Here is a 17,169-nt window from a genome sequence, read left to right on the forward strand (position 1 = left end):
ATGCGCCGGAGAATATTGGCACGTTTAATACAAATTGCTTAGATTTTAGCTTGTTTTAAATGCAATTAGCTTTTATACTTATGTAATTTTAATGTTTTGCAGTGTATGAGGTTTAAGGACCCAAAAACATGAAAATGAAATCAAAAAGCCGCAAAAGGACAAGAAAAGGGCAAAATGCGATCGCAGATGTGAGAATGCGGACCGCAAATCTAACATGCGGACCGCATATTGCTCAAAGGAACCACAAAGCCAAACAATTTGTTGGCCAAATTCAAGCGCAAGAAATGCTATCCATTACGCGACCGCATAACAGGTTTGTGGGCCGCATAATGGATTGCAAACTCCCTGTAGAAGTTGCTGAAGCTGGAAATGCGGTGACACTATGTGGTCGCAATTCAACAATGTGGAACGCATAACCAAGACACGACGACTACCTGGAAACTAGGGTTCGAAGATGCAATGACTTTGATGAGAATGCGAACCGCATGTCTGTTATGCGACAGATATGCGGTCGCATAATTAACCTCGAGGGGCATTTTTGTCCGAAATTGGTCCCGAGTTTTAGCCCACTATAATTAGATTTATTGGGGTTTTATGGGGGAATCTTGTCTGGTTTTTGAGCTATATTCCAACCTTTGAATATTCCTCTCTTTTGGAAGCTTTAGGAGTGAAGAATCTTGCACTTTGTAAGCTTTATGACATTTAATATTCTCATCTTTTTGTATTTTAGCATGAGTATCTAGCTTTAAATAATAAGGTTGTTGCCCTAAATGGGTGTTATGTTAATGGGTGTTTAGCATTGAATATATATATAATGGTTGGTTTATATATATTTATTTCTCATTCTTCATTTATTGTTGGTGGTTGCAAACATTAACAAGAGCCATTAAACTCTTTATTTACTTGGAAAAATGAGTTAGAGTTTGGTAGAAGTAAATATCAAAGACTCAAGGCTTTAAACCATGTTTAATAGAATCGCTTAGGAATAAGTGGATTTTATTTGGCATAAATTGATTGCTCTTAATTGCAACTCTTTTATATTTGAAAAAATCATAAAGAGGAAATACTACCCAACTATTTGAAAATATTGGGTAGTCATTTATAATTCATTTTCATATCTAAAGAACGTTCCATTAGAAATATATCATATTAATACCGATAGCATTACATTTCATTGAAGGGGACACAACCTTGGTTTCCTTAATCAAATTATTTACATTCTCAACGTTACAATTAGTTATCTCTTCAAATCACAATCATATCATACTCTTGTTACAATTAACGAAATAGAATTACGACCTGAGTCAAGTAAAACACTACTCGAGTAACCTTTTCGCACCTATTCCCTGCGGGATTCGACCCCAACCTTTTTGGGTTATTATATTTGACACCGACTGCCTTACATTATTTAATTAAAATGTACTTTGAGCGTATCAAATTTTGGCTTCGTTGCCCGGGAATACGGTTTTGAAATTACTAATTAGTGTGTGATTTACTTTACGTCTTATTTTATTCCATCACACTTTGCTTGTTTTGCTTGGTGTTGATAGGAAGACATGGCTGAACATGAGGAATAAATGGAAGAAAATCCTTTTGCGGACATAGATGAGTACATCGAGGATACAAATGTTATTGTACCTCTGGTTGTTGGTGTTGCAACTTTCAAAGTGGAACATGGTTTAATCCTAATGCTCAAAGCGGAGGGATTTTTCAGGAATTTCACTGATGATGACCCGACACAACATCTTAGAAACTTCTTGGGTGTGTGTGCGATGCATAAGCAGAACAACATCTCAGATGATGCCCTAAGGTTGAGAGTGTTCAAGTACTCACTAGTTAGGGACGCAAGGAAATGGCTTCAAAATCTGCCACCAAATTCCATTCATTCTTAGCCTGAACTTGTCCGAGCATTCTTAGCAAAATGGTTCCTGCAAAGTAAGAAATCTGAGCTCCGGGATAAAATGTTCTTTTTAAAGCAAGTACCGGGAGAACATCTACATGAGGCATGAGATCGATTCAAGTTATATTTGGTGAGGTCCCCCAATCATGGTTTCCCGGATTCTATCTTGTTGGAGAAATTATACATGGGTTTAGATCCTATGAACCAATCAATAGCCAAGAATATAGCTGATGGATCTTTTATGGACAAGATATTCACAAGGGTCACCCAAATCCTTGACAAAATGGCACAACATAATCAAGCTTGGCACTAGAGGACACCACAGGTGGAATTGCATATGGTTCTCCCTCCTTGACCACCATGATTAAGGAGAATCAAGAAAGAGATCAAGTAATTACAGGGCTTGCCACCAATGTCAATGTGTGACAAAAATGTTTACTGAAAGCCAAACGAAGAAGGTAAATGTGGTGGAAGATGTACAACCATCATCAAGTGAAGATTATGTGGCCAACTATGTCAACAACTCTCAAAGAGGCTATCAAAGGCAGCAATACCAAGGTCAAGGACAACAAAATCAATGGAGGCCTAACCCGCAAGGGAAAGGCAACCAACAGTGGCAAAATGACCAAGGTGGCTCAAATAAAGGAAATTGGAATAACAACAACAACTTCTCAAATCGGAGTTCAAACCCTTATGTTCCTCCAAAGGGTCAATATTCAAATCAAGGTTCCTCAAGTGATTCCAAGTTGGAAAGCATGCTTGAACGAGTATTGCAAAATCAAGAGAAGTCCGACACTTCTATGAGAAATATGATCGAGCTTGTTGGCTCTCATACCGCATCCATTCCAATATTAGAGATGCAAATGAGAGATATCTCTAGGGAACAAAATCCAAAGCAAAAGGGAACACTTCCTAGTGACACAATTGCAAACCTAAAGGGTAGTGGGAGTGGCCCAACTTCTCATATCATGGCAATTACTACTCGGAGTGGGAAAGTACTACAAGGAGATAGTGAACAAGTGGTTGAAGTAGAAGAGTCAGAACAAGAGGTTGAGGTTGAAGAGACAAGTGTTGTTGAAGTTGAAAAGGTTCCAGAAGAGTTGAAAGTGCAAGAAGTAAATCGGGAAGAGGTAAAGGAAAAGGTAAAAGAGACACCAAAAACTCTACCACCTATTCCTAGACCTCCCCCTCCATTCCCTCAAAGACATGCTAGGAAGGTTGATGATAGCAAACTCAAAAGGTTCTATGACATTCTCAAGAAGTTATCGGTGAATATTCCATTTGTGGAAGCATTTCAAGAGATTCCGGGTTTTGCTAAATATTTGAAAGACTTGATTACCAAGAAGAGAACCACCAAGAATGAAGTGGTGAATGTGACTCACCGGGTTAGTTCTATCATTGCAACATCTACCGTTCAAAAGAAATAAGACCCGCGAGCTTTCACCATTCCGTGTACTATTGGGGCATATGATTTTGCAAGAGCACTTTGTGATAATGGGGCTAGCATCAACTTAATGCCTCTTTCCATTTACAAGTAAGCAGGGTTAGGTATGCCATTCCCCACAAGTATGAGATTGCAAATGGCCGATCGTTCCATAAAGAGACCGGTGGGAATTGTCGATAATGTGCTTGTAAAAGTGGGAAAGTTTCATTTACCCGCCAATTTCGTAATCCTTGATTGTGTAGTTGACAAAGAGATCCCTATCATCTTGGGGAGACCATTCCTTGCCACATGAAGAGAACTAATGGATTATGAACGGAATGAGATCAAATTCCGTATGAATGATGAAGAGGTTACATTCCAATCAAGCAAGGGTATGAATATGAAAGCATCTCAGTGATTGATGTTGTTGATGAAGTGGAAGATGTAGTTGAAATGAAGATTGAAGAACAATGCCTCAGTGAGGCGTTGGTGGCTATTTTGGTAAACTTCGATGGTGAAAATATAGAGGGGTATATGGAATCAGTCAATGCATTGGAGGGGCTTGGGTCCTACACTTATGCGCCAAAGAATCTCTCTCTCGACTTGGAGAATAGAGCCACTCCTCCCGCAAAGCCTTCTATTATTGAGCCACCGTAACTAGAGCTCAAACCCCTTCCACCACACTTGAAGTATAAATTTCTTGGCTCAAATGATACTTTACCGGTAATCATTTCTTCTTTGTTGAATGATGTGCAGGCAGAACAATTGTTGGATGTCTTGAAGAAGCATAGGTAAGCTATTGGGTGGACGATTGCGACATCCGAGGGATTCCCACCGGAATTTGCGAACACAAAATCCAATTGGAGAATAAGACTAAACCAAGTGTGAAGCATCAACGACAGTTGAACCCGTCCATGCAGGAGGTGGTAAAGAAAGAAATCATCAAGTGGTTGGATGCTAGGGTAGTCTACCCCATTGTCGATAGTTCTTGGGTGAGCCCGGTGCAATGTGTGCCGAAAAAGGGAGGCATGAACGTGATTGAAAATGATAAAAATGAGCTCATCCCAACAAGAACGGTGACCAGATGGAGGGTGTGTATGGATTATCAGAAGCTCAATAGTGCCACATGCAAAGACCATTTCCATATGCCTTTTATTGATCAAATGCTTGATCGGCCAGTGGGAAGGTCATTCTATTGCTTTCTTGATGGATATTCCGGTTACAACCAAATCAACATAGCATTGAAGGACCAAGAGAAGACAACATTCACTTGACTTTTATGGAACTTTTGCCTTTAGCTTGATGCTGTTTGGTTTGTGCAACGCTCCGGCTACTTTTCAAAAATGCATGATGTCCATCTTCTCAGATATGGTGGAGGATTTTCTAGAGTTTTTCATGGACGACTTTTCGGTGGTAGGTGACTCTTTTGAGCATTGTCTTAACAATCTTAGACAAGTGCTCAAGAGATGTGAGGAGACCAACATTGTGCTTAACTGGGAGAAATGCCACTTCATGGTAGATGAAGTCATTGTCTTGGGGCATAAAATTTCAAAACATGGCATAGAGGTTGACCGGGAAAAGATCGAGATCATTTTCAAGCTTCATCCACCTACTTCAGTTAAAGGTGTCCGAAGTTTCTTGGTGCATGCCGGATTCTATAGGCGTTTCATCAAAGTTTTTTCCAAAATTGCAAATCCCATGTGCAAACTCCTTGAGAAAGATGCAACATTTGTGTTTGACAAGAAGTGCCTCAAAGCCTTTGAGGAATTAAAACAAAATCTCACCATGGAACTTATTAGTGTCACACCCGATTGGTCTCTTCCATTCGAACTCATATGTGATGCCAGTGGTGTAGCTGATGGGGCAGTGCTTGGCCAACGTCACAACAAGGTTCTTTACCCGGTCTATTATGCAAGCAAGACACTCAATGGAGCACAAATGAATTATACGGTGACTGAGCAAGAACTTCTTGCCATTGTCTATGCCTTTGAGAAATTCTAGGCTTACTTGTTGGGATCCAAGGTGATAGTGTACACAGACCATGCTGCTCTTCGCTATCTTATGGCAAAGAAGGATGCAAAGCCTAGGTTGATTCAGTGGGTCCTGTTGTTGCAAGAATTTGACTTTAAAGTCAAAGATCGAAAAGGGATAGAAAATCAAGTGGCGGATCATTTATCAAGACTTGAAGAAGCAGGGAGACCAAAGGAAGATCTTAAAATCAACGATGCATTCCCGGATGAACACATATTGGCATTATCTAACACTTTTTCTCCTTGGTATGCCGATATTGCTAACTACTTGGTTAGGGACCTTATTCTAGATGGATTGGAAGCTTATCAGAAGAAGAAATTTTTGAGAGATTGTCAGCAATACTATTGGGAAGAACCATTCTTGTTCCGTGTTTGTGCTGATAACATCATCAGAAGGTGTGTTCTAAAAGAGGAGATTATTCCAATTTTAAAGGCATGACACGACTCACCGGTTGGGGGCCACCATGGGGGAAATCGAACGACGATAAATGTGCTTGAATGTGGTTATTATTGGCTGTCAATTTATCATGACGCCAATCAAATGGTCAAGGCTTACGACCAATGTCAAAGGCAAGGATCAATCTCCAAGAAACATGAAATGCCAATGCACTTTGTGATGGAGATAAAGATCTTTAATGTGTGGGGAATTGATTTTATGGGCCCCTTTGTAAGCTCTTATGGTACGAAATATATCTCGGTGGTTGTGGACTATGTGTCCAAATGGGTTGAAGCAATTGCCTTACCAAACAATGAGGCAAGGAGTGTGACCACATTCTTAAAGAAAAATATATTCACGCGGTTTGGCACTCCTAGAGCCATTCTTAATAATGGTGGGTCTCACTTCTGTAACAAAGCTTTCACGGGGCTACTAGATAAATATGGCGTCAAGCACAAGGTGGCCACACCTTATCATCCCCAATCAAGTGGCCAAGTTAAAGTTTCCAACCGGGAGATAAAGAATATTCCAGCAAAGACTGTTAATGAAAACAGGATCGACTGGTCAAGGAAGCTAAATGACGCATTGTGGGCATACCGCACGGCGTACAAAACCCCTATTGGCACTTTTCCTTGTCAGTTAGTCTTCGGCAAGGCTTGTCATCTACCCGTAGAGATGGAGTACAAATCCATGTGGGCTTTAAAAAGGTTGAACTTGGACTGGGCTGAAGCTGCAAATTTGAGGTTAACACAACTCAATGAAATGGAGGATTTCTGTTTCCATGCATATGAAAGTGCAGTTGTGTACAAAGAAAAGACAAAGTTCGTCCACGATAAAAAGATCTTGAAAAGGGAGTTCAAGTCGGGTGACTTGCTTTTTTGCTTTTCAACTCAAGGCTCAAATTGTTTCTAGGCAAGCTCAAATCGAAATGGTCCAGTCCGTTCAAGGTGGTAGATGTCTCCCCTTTTGGAGCTATGAAATTAGAATTAGAGGATAGGCTCCGAACCTTCAAAGTAAATGGACAGCGAGTCAAGCACTACTTGGGCATAGATGGAGAGAAACACTTGGTGGAACAGTTGGCTCTCAAAGATGGTCCATACCCGACCAATGAGTGAACCTAAAGAAAGGCTAACTTCGTCGTGCCGCGACATTAAATCAAGCACTTCATGGGAGGCAACCCATGTGTGGTAACATCCTTTTTGTCCTTTAAATTTTAACTTTTGTTAGCTAGATTTAATTGAGCAATTTAAAGTGTGCGTTAGAGTGTAGGTGATTCAAAAGATCATAACACATGGAAAAATTATACGTGAAAGGGAAGAAAAGTCACCATGGAAAGTCTACTACACATATGCGATCGCATTTTAACTATGCGAACCGCATAGTGGTCGCAAACTTGGGCAATTTGTTTAGAAAATTTTGATGGTCAAATGTGGAGAGGACGTGCAGTTTGCGGACCACATTTTAGTTATGTGATCGCACAAGTGCACCACATTGTGTCAATGAGCAACTCAAGTTGAAACCACTGCATAACACTTATGCGGTGACTTGTCCATCGCAAATTTCACAGGTAAGTACCCCCTACCCTTTTGCACATAAACACACACCAGCATCCAGATTTCCCTCTTAAACAAAATAAAAAAACAAAAATAAAAAGTAAAAGGAGAAAGGCAAACTGCTAGTGTAAACAAATGATCCTGGAATGAAACAAACAATCCCACTTGTTGAATTCATCTCCCAAATTGTTCTAAATTCTCCATTCCTGGTATGTTTTCCTTTTCAAATTTCATCTCTGTAAAATTTACTTTAAATTTTGTTATGTGTTTTCCTTCCTTTTTTTTCCTCGCTGTTATTTGGTATCTACTCATAACGGGTGGGGGTGGGTATTGGATAATTAGTTAGGCTTAGGGTGCTGGGTAGTGAATTAGGTTCACCATTGTAGATGGTGGAGTTCAAAACGTTTAGGTCGAAAACTTCTATGGACCCCATAGTCGATTTGCGGTCCGCATTATTGTCGCATAAGGAAACCTAGGTGACTTGAGAAAGATGACAAAATGCGTAGGCTTTGCGATCGCATAAGTGATATGCGGACCGCAAAGACACCGCATACTTAAAACAGTTTTTGGCTTTTTGTAACATATTGTTTGCGATTAATTTGCGATCGCAAATCCATCTTTGCGGTAGATTCTTGCGATCACATAGTGTGATAACCTTTCTAAGCAAATAGTTTTGTGATGGTTATGCAAACCGCATAATGGATATGCGATCGCAAAACCCATAGCATAATTATATCCCTTCAGCAGACAAAAGTTTTGCGACAGGTTTGCGGTTCGCATAGTGGTTATGCGACCGCATACCCTGTCACATACTTGACTTTCTTTGTGCTTTTTCTTCTGATATCTGCTATGTTTCTCACACTTCATTTCTTTGCAGATATGGCTCCCAAGAAACATATATCTTCCAAGAAAAGGGCTTCCACCAGTCGTCAAGCACAACAAGCCAAACGTTCACGTCCGGAAGCTACTGTTGCACATCCCTCCCAGTCTGATGAGGAGGAGATCTTGCCATTAGTTGACCTATAAGCTGAGGCACGAAGAAAAAGAGGAGATGATTTCCAACTTAGATTTGGGGTCTAAGGCTCTAGGGATCTGTATAGAGAAGGGCTCACGAAACGAAAAATCCTTGACGAGAAATAACTGAGTCTGAACGGGCTACAGAAGCAGTACCCTCACATACTGGAGAACACCAAGGCTAGAAACTAGGAGTGCTTCAATGAGCTTCTTAATGATTACAATGAAACATTGGTGTATGAATTTTATGCATCTTATGGAGCCTCCGAGACACCTCACCACAAGCGCAACAAAGTTTTCTGTGATACTGTCTTAGTTCGAGGGAAGCAGGTGTTTTGTAGCAGTGACACTATAAATGAGTTCTTCTTTCCAAACTGGAGATCGGACACAACTGAGTATGACACCAAATGGCCCAACAGAGATAATGAACGTGGTTGGATAGCCTCAATGGTAGGCAAGGGGACCCTCACTTGGATTGACCCTCTGCATAAAATATTCAAGGAAAATCTCACACGAGAGGGTAGATTCTGGCTCAACTTTGTCACCTCTCGATTGATACCATCCCGAAATGAGACTGATATAAGCATTGAGAAAGATCTTCTCATTGCATGCATTATGACTGGGATAAAAATTGATGTGGGTGACTTTATCTTCCGAGAGTTAGGGATCCGGGCCAACCAAACAGCCACGTCACTTCCATTCCCATGCTTGATCACAACCCTATGTAAGGCTGTGGAAGTCCCTTCAATGCCACACACTGACAAGACCGGGAAAATGCTGAATGATATTGATATCACGCGCATTAATGACACGGTGCCACCGGTAGCTATTGTTCCCCTAGAGGTTCAGACCCAGATTCATGCTGATACAGAGATCTCGGACTCTCAGATTCCTATTTCTCCTTAGGCCACAGTGGCCTCCACTTCCACTCCATAGCCCACCTCTCAGGCCACCATTGCAAAGCCTTCTACCACACTGCCAACTGTCTCATTATCTTAGCTCAACATGCAAATGCTAAGGTAGACCAGCTTCTGAAGAACCTCCCCACACTCATCAAGCAAGCATTGGCCCTTATCCAGTCCTTAGTGACAGCCCTCCAATAGCAACAAACATCTTATGGGGACGCCTAAAGCATCTTGAGGTGCGTATTGAAAAGATAGAGTAGGGTGAGGTTGGAGACTTTCCAAAGCTCCGTGATGATGTTGCCACACTGAAGACTAGGCTTCACAAAATGCAAACGTTGGAGTTCGATCTATCCTCCTTCATGCCCAAGGAAGGAGAGCAGGGAGAGGGCACGTCCGTGGCTGGATTAGATCTTGATTTCTCCACCTTAATGACAGCTCCTGCACCTCATACTGTCAGGGCTTCCCAGCCTTCAACTTCCCCTACACATATTGATATCCCTTCTGAGGAAGATTCCGGACACTCCGCAGAGTCTGAAGGTGGGGAGGCAAACGAGGGAGAGTCTGATGAGGAGTCATGGTCCGAGGAGGATGTGGGCCCTTAAGAGAAAGGTAAGCAAGTTGTTGCCCCTATAGTTGTAGAGGAGGAACAAGCAGCTGTTCAGAAGGTAATAGAACATTCGCTAGCAGACATGGTCGTCCAAGACAATCCATCAACCACTCAGCTATCAGTAGGCAAGGCTAGCAACTCACATGCCCCAACTCCAGTGTCGGGCCAGTTGGAGATCCCTTCTCCATCAGTAGAGGTCATTCCTCAGGCCAAGATATCATCGGTCATAGCTTAAGCATCAGAGGGTGACCCCACTATCATTCAGTCGGCTTCCGACTCCCATAGCGCTTAGTGCGCCTCAGGGATCCCCTAAACTCTGTCTTACATTCTTATGTATTGGGGACAATGCATGCTTTTCAGTTGTGGGTGGGATAGCCCTGTACAAACTTTTTGTGAACTGTTGTACATGTTTTTGTGTTATATAAGCAAATTTTTGTAATTTTTGTATATACTTGTGTTATTTTAGTACATATGTTATTTGTGTATATATAAAAAAACCAAAAACAAGTGGATAGTTGGATGCATGTTCATCTTTAGTAATTAGCAATGAATTCCCCTTGGTTTTTCTTCGTAGCGTTCTTTTACAAGGGTGTAACGGTAGAACTATAGTAGTAGGATGAAACATTTTGACCGGTTTGGTGTAATTGTCTAGTTTCAAGCATGTATGCCTGTAAATATTCTATACCTTTCCATTAATATATAAAAGAAGAAGAAGAAGAAGAAATCATGTGAACTTGAGGCTCTCTCTTTGACTCTATGTTTACCTAGAGCTATACATGTAAATATGATGAAAGCTTGGAGTTGCCAAGTGTTGATTCGAGGGCTAAAACTATGTTGATTCAAACAGTTTGTGTGCCATGTGTGTGAGTCTTTGTATAAATAATTCTTGTGTTTACTCCTGCCATCTAGAACTTGCCCGGTTGGTCTTTCGATGCTAATGATAATTACATTTGGTTGGAGAAATGACCTTAGGTAGTTTTTATGATTTTGAAAAACCAGTTAGCCTTTCAAGCTACCCATTGTATAGATATTATCACTAGTTACCTCATTTGAGCCTTTAACCTTTTATTTGGCCACCTCATTACAAACCTTTCCCCCTTTTGTAAAATAATTCCCTCTTTTGAACCCGTCCCTCCTTGAACATTGAGAATGAGGCTAAAAGACTAAGTTGGGGTGCGATGTCAACTCGGAAATTGGCAAGGTTGTACAGTGAGTGTAGGAAAGTATACCTCAAAATATTCATATGAAACTATTCAAGCTCTAAAAGAAAAACAAAAAATAAAAAATAAAAAAAATGCAAGAGAAAAAAAGAAAAAGAAAAAGAGATGTATATATATATATATGGATCCTTGAAGAAAACTAGAGAGGTAATTAAGGTGGTTCAATGTTGGATATTAGGGGCCAATGAGAGCTATGTGGTTTGGAAAAAAAAGCAAAGAGCAACGAGAAAGAAAAATGTGAGTAGTGTTCAAGGAGGGTGTAGTCACTTGTACCCAAATGTTTATCCGACCCTTCACTAAACCTACATTACAAGCTTAAAATGTCCTTATGGGATCTCCAACCAAACGTTCTTAGAATTTAGCGATGAATTAAAATAAGGGCAAGTCTGTGGTATAGCATGTTGTAACACTTGAAACTCATTTTGAGAGTGAGTGTCTTTGTGAATCCGTCCTTTTTGTTGTCATTGTAAATATTGTGAGTTTGAGACTTTCTTTCTAGTGAGGGCACATGAATTGTGAGTTTGGACAGAAGTTGAGTTCTTGAAGTCGAATGTAAGTGCACTCAGCTGAGAGTAACGTTTTGTCAAATTGATCGAGGCTCAAAGTTTAACAAGTTGATTAGTTTCTTTGTAAATAACAATGATGGTTCAGGAAGGGTAAATAAACGAAAGTGCATGCTTGTAGTACTGACAACTAACACCGTCCACGGTCACTATTGTTTCATATCGTTTAGATGGAGTCTAGAATAGGATAGTGTCGTTTTAGTTGCTTGAGGACAAGCAAGAGTTTAAGGTGGGGGTGTTGATGTGCCGGAGAATTTCGACACATTTAATATAAATTGCTTAGATTTTAGCTTGTTTTAAAAACAATTATCTTTTATACTTATGTAATTTTAATGTTTTGCAGTGTATGGGGTTTAAGGACCCAAGAACATGAAAATGAAATCAAAAAGCCGCAAAAGGATAAAAAAAGGGCAAAATGCGATCGCAGATATGAGAATGCGGACAGCAAATGCAACATATGGACCGCATATTGCTCAAAGGAACCGCAAAGCCAAATAGTCTGTTGGCCAACTTCAAGCGTAAGAAATGCGGTCCATTATGCGATCGCATAACAGGTTTGCGAGCCACATAATGGATCACAAACTCTTTGTAGAAGTTGTTGAAGCTAGAAATACGGTGACACTATGCGGACTGCATAATCAAGATGCGACGACTACCTGGAAACTACGGTTCGAATATGCGATGGCTTTGACGAGAATGCGGACCGCATGCCTATTATGCAACAGATATGCAGTCACATAACTACCTGGAGGGGCATTTTTGTCTGAAATTGGTCCCGAGTTTTAGCCCACTATAAATAGATTTATTGGGGTTTTGTGGGGGCATCTTGTTTGGTTTTTGAGCTACATTCCAACTTTGAATATTCCTTTCTTTTGAAAGCTTTAGGAGTGAAGAATATTGCACTTTGTAAGCTTTATGGTATCTAATATTCTCATCTTTTTGTATTTTAGCATGAGTAGCTAGCTTTAAATACTAAGGTTGTGGACCCTAAATGGATGTTATGTTAATGGGTATTTGGCATTGAATATATATAATGGTTGGTTGATATATATTTATTTCTCATTCTTCATTTATTGTTGGTGGTTGCAAACATTAACAAGAGCCATTAAACTCTTTCTTTACTTGGAAAAGTGAGTTAGAGTTTGGTAGAAGTAAATATTGAAGACTCAAGGCTTTAAACCTTATTTAATAGAATCGCTTAGGAATAAGTGGGTTTTATTTGGCGTAAACTGATTTCTCTTAATTGAAACTCTTTTATATTTAGAAAAATCATAAAGAGGAAATACTACCCAATTATTGAAAAATATTGGGTAGTCATTTAGAAATCATTTGCATATCTAAAGAACCTTCCATTAGAAATATATCATATTAACACCGATAGTATTACATTTTATTGAAAGGGACACAACCTTGGTTTCCTTAATCAAATTATTTACATTCTCAACGTTATAATTAGTTATCTCTTCAAATCACAATCATATCATACTCTTGTTACAATTAATGGAATAGAATTACGACCTGAGTCAAGTAGCACACTACTCGAGTAACCTTTTCACACCTATTCCCTGTGGGATTCGACCCCAACCTTGCTGGGTTATTATATTTGACATCGACCGCCTTACACTATTTAATTAAAGTGTAATTTGAGCATATCGGGTGTTTGATTTTTTCGAGGTCGAAGGCTATGGTATCGACATTATTTCATCGACTGCAAACATATCCTTTGTAGCGTGTTACTCTCCGTAAACCATTTTCACACCATCATCTATTGGGAACTTCATCATTTGATACAAAGTTAAAGGTACTACCTCATGTTAGTATCCATAGTCTCCCGAGGAATGCATTGTACCTCATGTCACCTTCGATGACATGGAATTTTGTATCTTTTATGGTCCCCGCTACGTTTGCTAGTAGGATTATCTCCCCCTTTATTGTTTCACTTGCCATGTTGAAGCCATTTAGGACCCAGGATGCAAGTATAATCGGATTCTATAGGCCAGCTGTTCTACAACCCTCGATATGATTATATTTGTTGAGCTACCTGGATCCACTAGAACGTGTTTAACTTGAATTTTATTTAAAATAATAGATATTACTAGGGCGTCGTTATGCGGCTGAGATATGCCTTATGCTTCCTCATCATAAAATGATAGGACGTCATTGGGCACATAGCTCCGAGTCCGTTTTTCTTTGGTGATCGACACCGCCAACGATCATGTGGATTATATGTTGTGGTTCTTCTTGCTCGTTTTTTCTTGCATCTCTCCCTGAAGTGATTCTTAGCTCGATCACTGAGAAATTCTCCAAGGTGACCCTCGTTGAACAACAGAGCTACCTCCTCCCTTAGCTGCCTGCAGTCTTCGGTTCTATGGCCATGCATGTCGTGATACTTACACATCAAGTTCGGATTCCTTTGAGAAGGATCGGTTTGTATAGACATGGGCCACCTGGTGTCTTTGATTCTTCCAATAGCTGACACATCCCCGATGCAAATACACTGAAGTTATACTCCGAAAATCGAGGTGCCTCTGCGGGGTCGGTATGCTTATCGAACTCGCTCTTACTCATGAGTCCCCGAGAGCTTTGACCTCGATCGTTTCTCCGATCATTTCAAGGAACGTTACGACCGAACTGTTGTTTCTCCGATCGACATATGGTTGATACCGTTCCTTGTTCGATCTTGATTCCCTGTCTGTATCCCTCGGGGCCTTGGCCGCCAATCTATTAGGATGAACTGAACCTGAGGGGGCTCCCAACTGGTCATCCTCGACCCTGATCTTCGATTGATAATGGTTATGCACATCTGACCACATCACAGCTGAATACTCGATCAGATTCTGCTTTAATTATTGAGACGCGATCGAACTCTATTCATTCAAATCCTGCATAAAAGCCTGTACTGCCAAGTCATCGGAGATCGGTGGTAGTTCCATTCTCTCCATCTGAAACCTGGACACGAACTCCCTTAACATCTCGTCATTCCTCTGTTTTATCTTAAAAACGTCTGATTTCCTCATTACCACCTTTATGGCCCCGGCATGTGCCTTCAAGGAGGCATCTGCTAACATAGCAAACAAATCGATAGAATTCGGGGGTAAGTTGTGGTACCAAATCATGGCTCCTTTCGACAATGCTTCCCCAAACGTTTTCAACAATACGGATTCGATCTCGTCGTCATTCAAGTCATTTCCTTTGATCCCGCAAGTGTATGAAGTAATATGCTCGTTAGGGGTGGTTGTCCCCTTATATTTGGGTATATCAGGCATGCGAAACTTTTTGGGAATGGGCATCGGAGCCACGCTTTGAGGGAATGATTTTTGTATGAACTTTTTGGCATCTAAACCTTTCAAGACGGGGGGTTCCCCTGGCATTTGATCAACACGAGAGTTATAAGTCTCCGCCTTTTTTGTCATTGTATTCAATCTTGTTTTCTCTAGACTCGATCCTCTTGGTGAGCTCTTAGATCATTCTCAAAAGGGTGGGGTCAGTCCCCGAGCCATTTTTGTTTGACCTCTCTGGCACCGGTTTAGCATGTCGAGTATTTTCTAGTTCAGCTATACTCGGAGTCTTATTCTGACTTTGAAGTTGAGCGATGGTAATTTGTTGAGCTTGCAGCATCTAGAATAGTACTCGGAGGCTGACTCCCCTATCTCCTATTCCTTGTGTTCCTTGGCCACCAGATCGGGCTTCCATGCGTACACTCCCTTCGGGGTCTGTGCCTAAATCCGCATTTAGAGCAATGTGTGAACTAACATCAAACGGTTCCATATTTGGCACTTCCCCAGGGTTTATAGGTGGTACACCGACCCCTATATTATTGTTTTCTCCATGAAATCCAAGACTTTCATTGTCATGAACAGGTGCGTTTTGCGAGTTTGACATGCTTAATCCTGAGAATAAAAAATTCTTGATAAGAAAAAGTGTAAAAATAACTGTGTTATGAGAATCAGTAATGAAATAATCACTATTATCTTTAGCCCCACGGTGGACGCCAAACTGTTTACCTTGAAAATACGAGTAACAATTAAGCTTGATTTGTGGTTGTAAAGATATGTGATTTAGTTTAATACCAATTAATAATCAAGAAGTATAAAGTATAAATAAAAGAAATGAGTGAATCAAACGTTACTTAAGCAATACCGACCTCGAGCCCAGTGACCTCGAGATGGGTTAAAAGCAGTAAGGTAAGAACAATAAAGCTAAAGAACAATTTTGATGAGCAATGAGCGAGAAAAGTAGGATAGAATATTCTTTGTCAATGATTAGATGTCTCTTACAAATGATTGGGGTCCCCTTTATATAATAGGGGAAACCCTAAATAAGGTACATTCTCATTTACAGTAAAGAATCTTATTGGGACAGTTGTATAACCGCCTAGTACAGATTTGTACTAATTCGTATAAATCAATTCTAGAATTTACGTCATGATCTTGGGAACGTGGCGAGAATCTTGTCCTTCTGTAACAAACTCATAACGGCACTCTCTCGGAGTTGGTCGTACTCAACTCCGATGTTCCTTGAGCACTTAGGTCTTCGAGCTTCTTATTCTAGGTCCCTCGAGCACGTAGGCCTTCGATGCGACCTCTCGAGCCTATAGATCGGAGGCATATGATTTTGACCGTATACAATTATAAAATTAAAAAATTCCATAATTCTTCCTAGACAAATTAAAAAGGGAAACGCTGCACTTATTTTTTTTAAAAAGAAATATACAGTAAACAATACTAGTAAAAGAGAGAGATTCCAAAAGGTCACAAAATATTATTCATCCGATAAAGAAATAGGAGAGGCCTCTCCACATTATAGTGAACTAACCTAAGGTTGAAAAAAGAGAAGAAATGTATATCTTTAGTTGCTTTCAAAATAATAGTCAATATATCTATCTATCTATATATATATATATATATATATATATATATATATATATATATATATAGATAGATAGATAGATATATGTGTGTTGTATAAATGTGTCTTATGTACATATTTTATACATTTTTGGTTAATAAATATAATTAATTTTGCCAAGTAGCTAATTTTGTAGTTTGCCAACAAAACAAACAAAAAAACTCAAGCGTAATCAGGTGAAGATTCAAGACTTGACCGATATATATATATATTAAAAGTACGAAGGCCATTAGCGAAATATCGTTTAACTTTTTTATTCTTTTAAAATAGAGTTCACATTAGATAAAATAGTCATTTGATTATTTACCTAATATATTTAGGATCTTATAATCACCTAAAATTTTGTATATTGAATCCTGCCTTATTTAAAATACTACTCTATCTATAAGAATTTCAAATATTTAGGACTTTAAAGCAATTACAATTATAACTAATACAAATCTTCCAAACATGAGTTGTCGACATAAAAATGTAAAGTTTACATGGAAACTTTACCTCATTAATATGGTGGTAAAACTAGAGCATCTTTATGAGGTATATTTTAAAATTCAAGTTTATGTTATATTCAACTAGATTATATGTATGATTGATATTATTTGGTTGAGTATTT

At 39.6% G+C, this 17,169-nt stretch overlaps 1 protein-coding gene across 1 annotated transcript; it reads left to right on the forward strand.

The window, feature by feature from the left end:
- The first annotated feature begins 2,331 nt into the window (after positions 1-2,331).
- On the forward strand, positions 2,332-5,792 carry LOC104237048 (uncharacterized). The gene is made up of 5 exons (XM_070169907.1): positions 2,332-3,285; positions 3,711-3,824; positions 4,080-4,114; positions 4,622-5,213; positions 5,325-5,792. The coding sequence occupies exons 1-5, from the start codon at positions 2,332-2,334 to the stop codon at positions 5,790-5,792; spliced, it is 2,163 nt and encodes a 720-aa protein (XP_070026008.1).
- The last annotated feature ends 11,377 nt before the right edge of the window (positions 5,793-17,169 follow it).

Source organism: Nicotiana sylvestris, chromosome 3, assembly GCF_000393655.2.
Source record: "Nicotiana sylvestris chromosome 3, ASM39365v2, whole genome shotgun sequence".
Lineage (NCBI taxonomy): Eukaryota > Viridiplantae > Streptophyta > Magnoliopsida > Solanales > Solanaceae > Nicotiana > Nicotiana sylvestris.

What these genes read in the sequence shown, in the direction of transcription:
- LOC104237048 (XM_070169907.1), top strand. Translation starts at nt 2,332, where the DNA reads ATGTTTACTGAAAGCCAAACGAAGAAGGTAAATGTGGTGGAAGATGTA. An exon ending in GATGTCTTGAAGAAGCATAG is followed by an intron (nt 4,115 to 4,621) that starts GTAAGCTATTGG and finishes TTTTGCCTTTAG; the next exon opens with CTTGATGCTGTTTGGTTTGT. An exon ending in TTGGCCAACGTCACAACAAG is followed by an intron (nt 5,214 to 5,324) that starts GTTCTTTACCCG and finishes GAGAAATTCTAG; the next exon opens with GCTTACTTGTTGGGATCCAA.